Raw genomic sequence first — 14,073 nt, 5'->3', positions numbered from 1 at the left:
GGAATCTGGAACCGACCTGGTAAGTAGTACACAACTCGAGGTTAGCTAGGTGTATTTATGGAAAAACATTCCAAAGTTGCTAACTAGGATTGAAGTTACATATCTGCAACAAAAATTATTAAGAGACAAGTGAGCATAGATAGAAGAGAAGAAGGAATGTTAATCTTCTTCTGTAAAAATAAAAGCAAAAAAACATAGTAACCCAAAATTATACCTTCGAATGGTGAGGATCTCTTCTTTCTGAAGGGGAACCTGCAATGCACACTAAGTAGTCTGAGCACTAGAATATTGAGTGATCACATAGAAAAATAGACCCAGTGGTCAATTAAGTATTATCTTACCTAAAGCCATGGAAAGATGAAGGGGGTGCACCATCCATGAAGCACCGTCAAGCCTCTTCGTACTTTACACTCAAAACCATGCAACAAATGGGAAAAGCATTCAAATTCACAAGATAAACACCAACGGTGGAAAAATAGTGAAGTCCATAGTATACCCAAATAAGGTGCATACCTTAAATTCCAGCAGCGGTCAAACCGTGAGGGTTTCACAGGTGCAAGAAATGAAGTCACGATAGGGAATCGAAGTAACCCCAGTATAACAAGGTATTCACCATGGGAAACTTCCAAGAACCATTCATTGATCCCTTCCAATCACATTCGTCACTGACGAGACAGGCTTCATCCTCAGAGAGTAACCTTAGGCGCAGACCAAGAGAACAAGGGAAATAGAGTGAAAATGCAGAGCAAAACCAAATGACAATAGGAGTGAAGGAAGGCTTAAGGTCTCAAGTGATTAGGGTTTGAGGGTTTCATTATGATCTATCCATCCATCCCCAGATGATTGGCACCCTTGAAGTTTCATCATAAATGGATTTATACAGCCGAGGAAACCCTGGTATGCGGAGGAGGATCAGGCCACATGGCCCAAGGGATGTGTCACACTTCTACATAGCTGAGGTACCACTGGGCATGAGCAGATAGGCTCGCATTGAGGTCGTGTACAATAGGTTGTGGGAAAGTGAACTAAGTAAATAATGATGGTAACCATGAACGTATGAGGGGAGACATTATTACCAAGTATCACCAAGTGGTACATCATATTAAAGTTTGGTTTTAGGGGATAGAATCACCCCCTAGGTATTCAAGGGTTTATAACTATGAATGTGTTTATAAACTGAATATATGTGTAGTTATAAGTGGTATGAAATAGACATAGGGAGTATGGTCACCTTTATTTAAAATAGAGAGATAAAGTAGAACAAACCAATCGACTACATAAATTAATGTTATGTGTTCTAGCTGAATACTATAATCATTGATAATGGTTACTGTTATGATTGACTACAAAAAGAAATTAAAAAAATAAATAACTAAAAAAATAAATAAAAATAAATAAATAAATGAGTTGGGGAACATGACATTTATATAGTCCCTAGAAGTGTTAGGGACTATTTATTATAACATCCATTGTTGAGCATTCATGAGCATCGATGATTGAAAATTACAGTTAAAGTTTAAATAATTATATGGGTGCATGAAATATTTTCTATTATCACTCAATACATGCACATCCTCCCCACTCCCATTCTCCGCATAGTTAAATGTGAAAAGCTTTAAAATGAAAAAATATGTTAACTATTGAAACTACTTTTGATTTGGAAATTATTTGTGTAGATTTTTATTTTGAAGTTTTTGTGTAAAGTTAAAATAATTTGATGTGTGTGGAAATAATTTTTTTTCATGTTCCCTACACAGATTCTCTCTGCACACCCGTTCTCCTAGACATACCCCTTGTTTCACACATCCTTTACTCGGCACACATCATGGGCTCCATACACCTATTGTTCAACATAGTTTAATTTCTAAAAGTTAAAAATGAAAAATATGTTAAATCCTACAACAAATTTTGATTTCCCAATTATTTGTCGAATTTTTTATTTTAGAGTTTCTACATAATAATTTCATGTGTGCAAAAATTTGTTTTGTTCTTGTTTGACACATGAATTCTCTCTACACATTTGTTCCTACACACATACCCCTCTGTACTACACATCCTTTTCTCTACACACATTCTCATATCCATGCATATTATTCTGCATAGATGAATGTGTAAAAGTTTAAAATAAAAAATATGTTAATTGTGGCACCAGATTTTGATTTTCCAATTATTTGTGTAGTTTTTTTATTTTAAAGTTTCTGCATAAATCTATCGTAATTTTGTGTGTGCAGAAAATATTGTTTCTTCTTTTTTGACATATGCATACCCTCTACAGACATTTTCTCTCACACGTACCCATTATTATATATATCCTTTACTTCGACACATTGTCGGCTACATACACCTATTTTTCCACATAGCGGAATATGTAAAAGTTTAAAATGAAAAAATATGCTAATTGTTACAACAAATTTTGATTCCTCAATTGTTTGTATATATATTTTTTTAGAGTGTTTTCTTAAGGTTAAATAATTTCATGTATGTGGGAAAATTTTATGTTCTTGTTATGCACACGCATTGCCTCTGTACACTTATTCTCCCACACATACCCCTTGTTTCACATATGCTTTTCTTTGCACAAATCCTTGGCTTGATACGTATGTTGTTTTGTAGAGTTAAATATATAAAAGTTTAAAATGTAAAAGATGTTTTAAATGCTTCATTATCTTTTAATTTCCCACTTTTCTTCTGAAATTTTTTATTTTAAACTTTATTGTTCAAATTAAAATTATTTCATGTAAACGAAAAAAAAATTAAAAAAATGAGTTCTTGCTCTACACATGTACTATCCTTGCACACTCATTCTCTTACACACACTCCCCTATTCCACACATACTTTACTCTACACACATTGCCGAATCCATACAATGTTGTTCTACATAGTTCAACGTGTAAAAGTTTAAAATGAAAAAATATGTTAATTGTTATAACATCTTTTTGTTTCCCAATTATTTGTGTAGTTTGTTATTTCAAATATTTTTCTTAATGCTAAAATAATTTCATGTGTAGGATAAATTTTATGCTTTCCGTGCATGTATTCCCTTGATACACCCATTCTCCCACTACTACATAAAGGAGGGTTTTAAGACAATATTTGAGACAATTTTTGGGTAAATTGTCTTAACTTAAGACAAAAAAAAATTGTGTATTGTCTTAAATATTTTCTTTAACCGGGTGTCTCAAAACTTATTGTCTTAAATAATAGTGTTGTAAACATTATTGTCTTAAAAAATATTGATAGAAACACAATGGAGTCTTGAGAAGAGTAAAGCATAGATAAGAATGAAAAGTTCTGTAAAGAAGCAGAGATTTTAGAATTCATAGAGGATGTTGAAGGTTGGTAGACGCAATTCATGAATTATTGATGGCCAACTTGCTACTGTATAAAAATTATGCAATCATATTGAATGAATGCATGCCACCTAATTTAGTGTCATGTAGAGTGAGGTTACTATGCAACTTGCTTAATATTCATTGAAAAAGAAAAATTAAGAAAGCTATTACAATAAGCTATGAAAAGAAAAGGCGGCTTATATATGGAACAAAGTTATTGCTAAAACAAACTAACGAGAAGCAAAACTGCACAAAATAATAGAATTTTGTTCGTATACCTCTAAGAAGAGGAGAAGCCCCAACACAAAGCTGTTAACATATATGATAAGATCATTTTCCTTGTAACTATTGCACTACTCTTGACTGTACAGTACAAATAGGTAGTTTATCGCATTGTAGCTTCTAGAACATACAATATCAAATCAAATAAATTCGACCAAACTCAAATAATATGATCATGTGCTCATCACCTTCTCGAGAAAAATTGTAGAGAAGAAAAAAGGATTATGTTAAATCACAGTTCACACATTAGGGTATAATCCCACTAAATGACCTCTCTTCATTATCTTAGTATCTGCCACAAACCTATTTCAAATTAAATAGTGAAAAAAGGAATGGTGAAGTTAGTTACGGAGATGTAAAACAATTAATACTAAAAAACAAGCTTAAAATTTTCTCACATGTTTGAATATATGCACCACAAATTTTGCCAGTGCCATCAAAATGCATGTCAATCAACTTACCCTGCATATAATTTCACACAATATCCTTAAAATTTTGCAATTCCTTATCTGGGATTTACATGTCTAGAAACATAATGACTTTGCTAGAAACATGTTTGTCTACCCAGAATCACAAATATTCAATCAGACACGATTGCAATGGCAAACTCACAAGTATCCCAATTCTATCTCCCATGTACTGAAATTGTTTAAATATGAGAATTAAAAGGATTACAACTTACAAATCTACTAGAGTTGTCATTTTTTAGCATCTTTGCATTACAAAATGACTACAGAATAAGATCTGTCTGCAATATTTTATCACCTAATCCACTGTCACCTCCTTGTGCTGTGAGGTATTGCATTGCAATTTTTTGAGTTTATGTTTTGCCTGCGCCACTTTCACCACTGAAATACAATTTTTAATCAATAAAAAAAAACACTCTTTATCCTCGAGAACAACCTTATAAAATATCAAACAGAAAAATTAAAATCCCATCATACATATGAAAAAGGAAGTAATCATACTACCATGAAAAATATTTCCATCTACTTCACAGGATTACATATCTAGAAACTCCTAGAAAATGCTGTCAAAGGTAATAGATCAATAGATTTGATTTATGTCTAGTTTGGACAAAAGTGACTAGTGAGACTTAGAGACACAACCCACCCAAATATTTCTAAAAGCATAGTAAACCACAACCCTCTATCATTTTAATTCTAGTATAAGCTAACATAACTGTATTGATCTCTGAAAACTGACAACAAAACTAGGTCAATGGGACTAAAGAGTACAAAACAATATGAAAAGAATGTGGGAGTGCCAGCACAACACCCAAAAAATGACAAAAATAATACAAGGAAGAAACATATATATATATGTATGTATGTATGTATGTACATACATATCTATATATGTATATGTATATCTATATATATATATATATATATATATATATATATATAGATATATAGATATATAGATATAGATACACATATATAGATATGTATGTACATACATACATACATACATACATATATATATATATATATATCACTTTCTTAGAACTGTGAGAAAAGTACAGTGATATTAAATGCTAAGTGACTTTGTCGAAAGGTGGACAACACAATAGAAGAACCTGTAAAGAGAGAGAGAGAGCGTAAGGGAGATCCGACAATGGGGCCAATGATCTCAAGGTCTCCTTAGTTTGATAGCCAAGAGCGACGTGGGAAAACTGGGCACTGGTTCCCTACCAAAGTCTTCTGCAACCATTGAGGAGCCTGGTTGCCTACTCCTAACACTTGAGGTTGAAAGAAGTGTTGATTTTTCTAGTATCATATAAGGCTAGAGCAATTTTCGAATAGATAACTGCTTCAAATGATACAATCTGAAAATCATTAAGTATTTATACATGAAAATTTCAACCATCATTAAGATCCATAGGACAATAAAAATCAAAGTAAGACAATGAACAAGAGACACCAAAAATTACCTTGGGAAAAACCCAGCAACCTTTCCTTATGAAAGGATGTCCAATTCAATCCAATTTGAACATAAAAAATAACATATCTTTGACAAGATTACATAGACAAATACTGACCAGCACGATAACCTCCCACAATTGTCAAGCCAACCCTCTAATATCCAATACAAACATCCCTTCAATTCTGTCTACCATAGGTCTCCAAGAGGGTTAAACTTCATCCTTTTACTCCACCTCAAAGCTCACACTATTCCCAGAGATAAGCTCTGCATGTTTCAAAGAGATAGTGTGCCTCAGAGCTGCACTATTCCCCAGAGAGTATGCCTAGGAAAATGTGAGCTATTTGCCTTAGATCATCGATCTATCTTGCCTCAGGTCAGCGCACTATCTTGTCTCAGATAATACATCTGAATTGCCTTGGAGGAGAGGAATAGGCTCAATATATTGTAATTTGTCCAGGTCAGGAGACTGAACAGTTCCAACAACAAAGGTTGGAGCAACAAGTGCAACCAACTGAGTTGTTTGATAAGGTGTTGTACCATAGGGCATCTAAGGTGGACCACTGACAAGCCCCATAACTGGTTGTTGCTGGCCTAGGGCTTGGTGCTCCATTTTCTCACGCGAGATCTCCACAAAGCCCTTGTTCACTACCTCTTTCTCCTCTCAATTCCGACTCATATTTATTTTAAATCCAAAAAAATGCCACAACACACATTAACAATCCAGAGAAACATGCATTACATGTACAACATAAACTAGTCCATTCTAAGACCCCTATATTTCAACATCGAGAAATGGCATTATTGTAAAATGAAATTTCTAGACAAGGCAATGCCTACCACATGGAAAGGCTTTCTTAAAACTATTGATATTATAAACTGTCCCTTGGTTAGATATAATGTTTAGTCAAATTTGTTGAAATTACAAAATTACAGTATATAACCTACACAACCTAATTATCTAAAACATTAAATCTATGTATATAAAAAAAACCAATTTAATATATATATATATATATATATATATATATATATATATATATAACTGATCTATCCAATGTTACACGAGCACATTATATCTATAGATGTATAAAAATAAAAAATCATGTAACGGCAAGACACAATACTTGCCACAAGCATGTATATCAATACACGAACATAATATACATGGACATACTTGCCACAAGCATGTATATCAATGCACGGTCATGATATACATCTAAATCAAATGCTTCAAAACAACAATTTTCTTTAAATTATAAAGATTAATGTATCAACAATACAAATTTCATCCATGGAATATTGTGATTACGTTTTAAATCTTTATTTTCTTCTAAAATTATTTAAAAAGTATAATTTTACATAACATTTTATAAGTAAAATACAAAATAAATTATTTTTTAGTTTTTTAATTACAAATATAAGAATATATTTTGAATTTTGTCCATTTATTTCATTAACTTAATGAATTTAAATGAAATAAATTAAGCAAACTCAAATTTGATAATCATATAATACAATTTTTTATATTCTTATATAATATAAAATAATTTGTATTTAGAAAATAAATTAAAAATAATAATAATAAACATTTTACAATGGAGCACCTGATTTACTTGGGAAATCCCAGGTCATATTGGCTAGTTCCATAATTTGAAAGAGGAATCGCACTAGGCACAGATAGACTAGACAAAGGAGGCAATGTGTGGGTGTTGGTAGCACCATCCATATCTTTGAAAATATTTCCCCTCGGCCTTTTTGTAATTTGGATAAGTGTATCTCTAGCAACATTGGGGTTTCAAGTGACATGAACAAGCTCCTCATTTTGGGAGGCACATTTTGGTCGCTCCTCCTTGCGAAATATGCGAATATTTTCTCCACTGTGCTTCTGCATCTCACTGATGATGTTGCCACCTTTACCAAGAAGGCAACCAATGTGCTTTGACGAAACAAGAAGAGTTATACAAATGGTACCTTCATTATTGTCATTGTCACTAGTGCTTCCACTAGTCTTTCCTTGCAATTGGAGGACTGCCTCAAGGGTAGGTGAAACACCATAATTAGCCAACTCTTTTGAAGAAACCACAATTACATGTTCATCTGAATCTGATTGTGCGTCTTCAACCTTAATACTTGCTCCTATATCTTTCCTCATGCTTTTGATGATATTGCTGTCCTTACCAATCACACCTCCAATTTTATCATTTGGGCATACTATTCGAATACAAAACTCCTCTGGACTTTTCTCAACAGTAGAATTCCCAGATTTTGGAGCAATGGGAAGAGTAGGGTTATATGTAAGAGGCCATATTGAACTTCAAGTTTCACTTCCATTCTTCAATGAGCTTTAAATCCGCGTCAAATTTATTAACCTTTTTTTCAACTTCTTCTCCAATGCTATTTTGAACACCTGCTTATTCAAAAATAATGTTAAAACCATCTTTAATATGACTCCATTTAGTGAGATTTTCCTACTCTACATCTTCCTTCTTTGCCTTATTTTCAAGTTCAATGAAACTATCTTCCACTATTATGTGGTCAGTGGATATTTTCATAAAAAACACTTCAATCAATTTATCTTGTTCTTGATCATCAAGTTTCAACTACTGTAGATGAAATATTGCTTCATGAGCAGTTCCAACTGCTTCATATCTTGCTTCTACAGTGGCAAATTCAACCTTCAATTCTTCATCAAACATTTCACTTACTATATTACCACAATCAATCCTTGTTTCAAAAAAGAAACCACAAGCATGTATATCAATCAAATGCTTAAAAACAACAATTTTCTTTAAATTATAAAAATTAATATATCAACAATATAATTAAGATACACAATAAAAAGCTAACTAGTGTATACAATAACATTATTGAAAGGAAACAAATTTCATCCATGGAAAATTGGGATTACATTTTGAATTTTTTATTTTTTTTAATTATTTATAAGTAAAATACAAAATAAATTATTTTTTAATTACAAATATAAGAATATATTTTGAATTTTGTTCATTTATTTCATTAACTTAATGAATTTAAATAAAATAAATTAAACAAACTGAAATATAATAATCATATAATACAATTTTTTATATTTTTATATAATATAAAATAATTTGCAATTAGAAAATAAATTAAAAATAATAATAAGAAACATTTTACAATGGAGCACCTGATTTACCTGGGAAATCCCAGGTCATATTGCCTAGTTCCATAATTTGAAAGAGGAATCGCACTGGGCACAGATAGACTAGACAAAGGAGGCAATGTGTGGGTGTTGATAGCACCATCCATATCTTTGAAAATATTTCCCCTCAGCCTTTTTGTAATTTGGATAAGTGCATCTCTAGCAACACTGGGGTCTCCAGTAACCTGAACGAGCTCCTCATCTTGGGAGGCACATTTTGGCCGCTCCTCTTTGCGAAATATGCGAATATTTGCTCCACTGTGCTTCCGCATCTCACTGATGATGTTGCCACCTTTACCAAGAAGGCAACCAATGTGCTTTGACGGAACAAGAAGCCTTGTACAAATGCCACCACCATCAGTGTCATTGTCACTACAAGTCTTTCCTTGCAATTGAAGAACGGCCTCAAGGGTAGGTGAAACACCATCATTAGCCAACTCCGTTGAAGAAACTACGATTACACGTTCATCTGATTCTGATTGTGGGTCTTCAACCTTAATACTTGCTCCGCCCTTACCAATCACACGTCCAATTTTATCATTTGGGCATACTATTCGAATACAAAACTCCTCCGGACTTTTCTCAACAGCAGAATTCCCATATTTTGGAGCAATGGGATGAGCTTCACTTCCATATCCTCCCAGTGCTGGTAAATGGGCGGAGGCATAGATAGCATTTACTCTTGGAGCACCTGAACTGTGATGAGCAAACAGTGAATCTCGTTGTGGAACATAATTTGGCGGAGTAAATAATGCGGGCACACCAGAAGGAAGGAGTGAAGTTGGGTTCGTTGCAGATAAAATATCAGTCCAAGGAATTTGCTCCTTAGGTGGGTGTTTATACAGAAAAGCTGAAACTGCATACAGTGCTTTCTTGACAGCGGTTGCATCTCCAGATATGACAACGACTTCACCAAAACTAAAAGCACAGCCTGGCAGCTCATCTTTTGGCCGTATCTGAATTTGTGCCCCCGATTCGCTCCTCAATTTTTGAATGTTATTTCCACCTTTTCCAATCAAACCTCCAATCTGGCTGTTAGCAGCCAGCAACCGAGCATTGTGTTGTCTCTTTTTGTCGACGGCGTCATTATCTCTACCAGAAGAAGATTGTTGAACAATAACAGAATGCACTCTAAGAAGAGCATCCTGAGCAGGACACACAGGTTCAACTTCAACTTCATTCTCATTGCAATCCTTCTCCTTGTCGTTGCCCGACGGTGAGCTGAAGATTACTATCACGCGATCATCAACGCCTGGAGCAGCATCTATAACTTTGATCTTCGAACGCGTCTCTTGACTCACAGATTTTATAACTTTACCGGCCTTTCCTATAACACTTCCTACCACATTAGCAGGGCATAGTATGCGATACACAGTACTGTCAGCGCCAGGCAAAGCTCGCTCTCTACCAGTGCCAAAGTTCCGCCTCTTATTTCCATCATTCTTCTCTGGAACCTCATTTTCCCTGCGTCCTCGCTTTCCAATGGCAGAGTAAAACCCGTCCATTGCAGGCAATCCTTTCACTTTCACAGATTAGATGTCTCCCTCTTTTAAGGAAAAACTTCGTGTACTTGAATCCTATCTGTCTTCTTGAATCCTATTCAAGGCCACTGATTTGTCCCTTTTATATGACATGCGTTAGCGCTTCTTAAGGCCGACAATTTGTTCACACGGTACCCTCGTGTTAAGACCGACCTGTGTGGGTTAGATTTCCTCTTCAATAATAGTATCATATTTTCATATTCCTATAGCAATATTAATCTAAGTCAAAGAAGACGAACGAGAAAACATTATCCATGGAATGGTTATTATTATTTTAAAATTTTGTAGATAACTTTTCCACTTAAGTAAATAATTTAAATTTTTATTTTCAAAATTATTTAGTAGGGTTATTGTTGGTTCACTGGTTTTAGAATTTTAATTTAATTTTTAATGATAATTATACTATAAAGTATTTCTTTTGTGAAGAAGTCTCCTAGTTGTTATTCTATATTATTGTTTATCGTTAGATTTATCTATTGTTAGACGATTGAACAATGGTCTTTTATTAGATTTAAGAAAAATAGTTAACAATAAAACATTAAAATATTATAAAAAAATAGATAAAATAGTGATTAATTAATAAGTTATCAAAAAACAATTATTACACCATAATGTTAAGGTAGAGCCCCTCCTTCACCCGAATAGACGCCTTGGTAGCACGAGGCGCAACTAGAACAACTCCTCTTTCACTAGCGAGTTCCCATGCAGGTGTTCAACGACTCCTCATTCACCAATGATTGTCCCTACATCCAAACAAGTTGGTTATGATGAAGAAGCCAAGTCGTGGATGGATGAAGTGGGGCGCTGAATGGTTGGGCTTGGGCATGGGCTTATTAGTTAGGGTCATCCTAGGTTTATCAAAATTTGATTTAAACTAGTGAATTTGTTTCTTTCTTTCATGTATTTGGTGATGGGTTCTTGCTTCTCTTTTCTGTGACAATTGCTCATTATGTTCTTTGACAATTCGTGATTTCAAGCCAACCTACTTCTTCCTGCAAATTTCTTGGTCTTTGTTGTGTGAGGTAAGTCATATTTTCCGAGTGATACCCTGTTGTTGCTATGCTCTCCTCTAATGATTCTATACAAAAAGGTATACAAAGTATATATATATTGAATTGTAGGTAATATTACATGTATGATTTCTAACTCATGTCTATGATGGCAAAGAAATAAAGTTTTCCACTTGTTCTAGGGTGTGATGCCTCTCTTTAAATATTGATTCCAGTATACATTGTTTGAATTGTTCATTTAGATTTAACTCAACCCTCAAAAATATATTGAACAAAACCCTAATTATGAGAATCTGGAACACTTGAATCTGTGGGCAGGTGTCAACAACTTGACAAGAGCTAACTAGTATATTGTTCCTTTGATTCATTGTAATTGCATTTTCTCTATTTTCTTATGAACCTGCATCTAAAAATTATATTATGTTACAAAACAATAACTAAAACTACCCCTTTAAAATGTTGGTATGCTAGCTTATTTTGTCTCAAGAAATATTGTCACTCTTATTCTTGAATAATGGCATTAATATGGGGATTGCAGGTGATCAGCTAAATGCTTATGATTGAGTTCCGAAGAAGATATGTCTTTTCATTATATGTCTAAAACTGTAAATTTTGGTAGCTTTTGTTAAATATAGAGCTCACTAATTATGGCATTTTCTTTATGTGTATAGAGCATACATATGTTAGAATGTTATAAAATTCCCTGCAATGGAATTGATGGAAACCATCCAAGGATATGATATGTTTAAAAATTCCCTGCAATGAAATTTCATTGCTTCCCATTAATTTTGTATGTATTTTCTCCTTTCTCACATTTCCTATGTTTCTTGAGGATTGTTGATGTTAGTTAGTATCTCAAACATCAAATGCTTGGCTATCAAAAATTTATAATTAATTAATTATCCATTTTATTTTTGATCTCTTGTTCTGTTTACCGAAGCCTCAAGTTTAGGTTTAGAATGATATTATTGAATCATTCTTCAGTTATATCTACGAAGCCATCTAGCAAGGCCCTCTTTTAGATCTTCTTGCACTTCTTTCTGTGCCAAAATTTTACTTACTTGTATTTTTATGTTTAAAAATTTCCAAGATGGGACTTACATGTGCTTTGTCTGACTATGTTAACTATTTAAACTAGATAATAAGTAAGAAACTATTATGTTAATGTAATAAGGGTTGTGCCTTGCCATTTTGTACATGTAGTAAAAGTGCCCTCACTGTGGGTTATGATTAGAGTAGAAAGCCATGGTGAACCAGACCAAAGACTAAACCTCTTCATTCCCAAAGAAGTTGGGGTGATAACTAGAATTTGAAGTCTCACCAATAAGTGAACAGAGTCAGAAGTTAGTAACATCAGCTCTTGAAAAAAACATACATCATATCTTAGGTGTTGGATGGCATTATGTAATAACAAATCTTCATCCTTTCCTAGGTCTCTACTCACATTGCAGGATATTTTTCATGAGAAAAGCTGCCAAGTCCTTGAGGATTGGAAATATATTACTAGTTCAGAAGCCCTACTCATCCCTGTTTAGACTTACATTAGAATCAATTATGGTCAATATTGTTGTGACACCCTAGATCTCCAAAGATCTTTTTTTTTATTTTATTATAATTGTTCTAAATTGCGCCTGGGTATTTTCTCATTTGGATACACCTCAAACTTTTCTAATGACTCAAGGTTTTGTTACTAAAGTTTCCTTTATTCTAGCATTATTTGCTCTTTATTTTCTATGCTTTGGTATTACAACCCTCTGTAGTAGTTGAACTCTTATCTTCGTTTTGATTCACTGACACAGAGTTAGATGCAACATTAGTTGAGAGGCTTTCATCCATTTCTTTGAGAGCATAAACCTTTGATGTAAGAGTTAGGTGTTTAAGGTGAAAAATGTGCATTTTGCATATACTTATCATTATAATTCATAAATTAATGAGAGATCATTGGTAAACTTTAACCTGTGTCCCTGTAACCAACCTCTTCCAACATAACTAAATTCGCATAATGGGTGGTATTGGATGCAATCATTAGTTTATCTCCAAAAGAGTAAATCCTATTGAGCCAATAATTTAGATAAGCCTGGTCTTCCCACTTTCCTAAAATCTTCTTTATAAATATGTACAACATCTACGCAAACATTATGCTAGAATTGTGCATTCCCTTTTAGATGCTACATGAGCAGCAAACTTATATCCTTTATAAAGAGTCGGATGTTGTTCATCAACAGGGGTGTTGCAGGGGCAATGAAGGCATCCTCTGAAGGGTGATAAGACGTAGGAATTAATATATGTGCAGTAGATGCATTTTTTACTGCTCGATCTTCCACACTTTTGAATCTCCCATTTCTCACTACGTTATAAATTATTAGCATTAATAATAACATTGTCAAGTTTTCAGGTGGAAAAAAAATATTGGATCTGCTCTTGCTCTTTTTAAATGCCTGCAGTTTATCTCCCATACTAATAAAGAAAGAGTTGGGTATGGGTCCTACAATAACCCGCTTTCCATTCCTGAGTACTTGCATAACACTGACGTTGCCTTGCATTAAAACAATGATGCCACGTGCATCTTAATGGTGTGGTGTGCCAAGAGTAATATCTAGGTTTCGACATGGAGCATAGTACATTATATCCATTATTTAATGGTTTTTTTTAAGATCTTATCCAAGTAACTGAAATTGAGCCCTAGAATTTCAGAAACGGTAGCCAACAACCTTAAAATCAAAGCTCTCACCTCCATAGCATAGTTGTTGTGATCTCTTTGTAACAAAACCATAGGAAAGATAAGTACTTGTTGTTG

The 14,073-nt window shown here is 33.7% G+C and overlaps 1 protein-coding gene across 1 annotated transcript; it reads right to left on the bottom strand.

Moving 5' to 3' along the window:
• Nucleotides 1-7,339: 7,339 nt before the first annotated feature.
• On the bottom strand, nucleotides 7,340-10,230 carry LOC149206890 (KH domain-containing protein At4g18375-like). The gene is made up of 2 exons (XM_089397823.1): nucleotides 8,720-10,230; nucleotides 7,340-7,856 (listed from the first exon to the last, which is right to left on the bottom strand). The coding sequence occupies exons 1-2, from the start codon at nucleotides 10,228-10,230 to the stop codon at nucleotides 7,340-7,342; spliced, it is 2,028 nt and encodes a 675-aa protein (XP_089253949.1).
• Between the last annotated feature and the right edge of the window lie 3,843 nt (nucleotides 10,231-14,073).

Source organism: Pinus tabuliformis, chromosome 1_2, assembly GCF_031772625.1.
Source record: "Pinus tabuliformis cultivar Carrire ecotype Pingquan chromosome 1_2, CPIR1, whole genome shotgun sequence".
Taxonomy (NCBI): Eukaryota; Viridiplantae; Streptophyta; class Pinopsida; order Pinales; family Pinaceae; genus Pinus; species Pinus tabuliformis.
This window is presented reverse-complemented; position numbering and strand designations above follow the sequence as displayed.

Excerpts from the sequence above, each read along its gene's own strand:
- LOC149206890 (XM_089397823.1), bottom strand. The coding sequence starts at position 10,230 with ATGGACGGGTTTTACTCTGCCATTGGAAAGCGAGGACGCAGGGAAAAT. Across the intron at positions 7,857-8,719 it reads TATGACCTGGGATTTCCCAG|TTCAATATGGCCTCTTACAT; the intron begins GTAAATCAGGTG and ends TGAAACTTGAAG.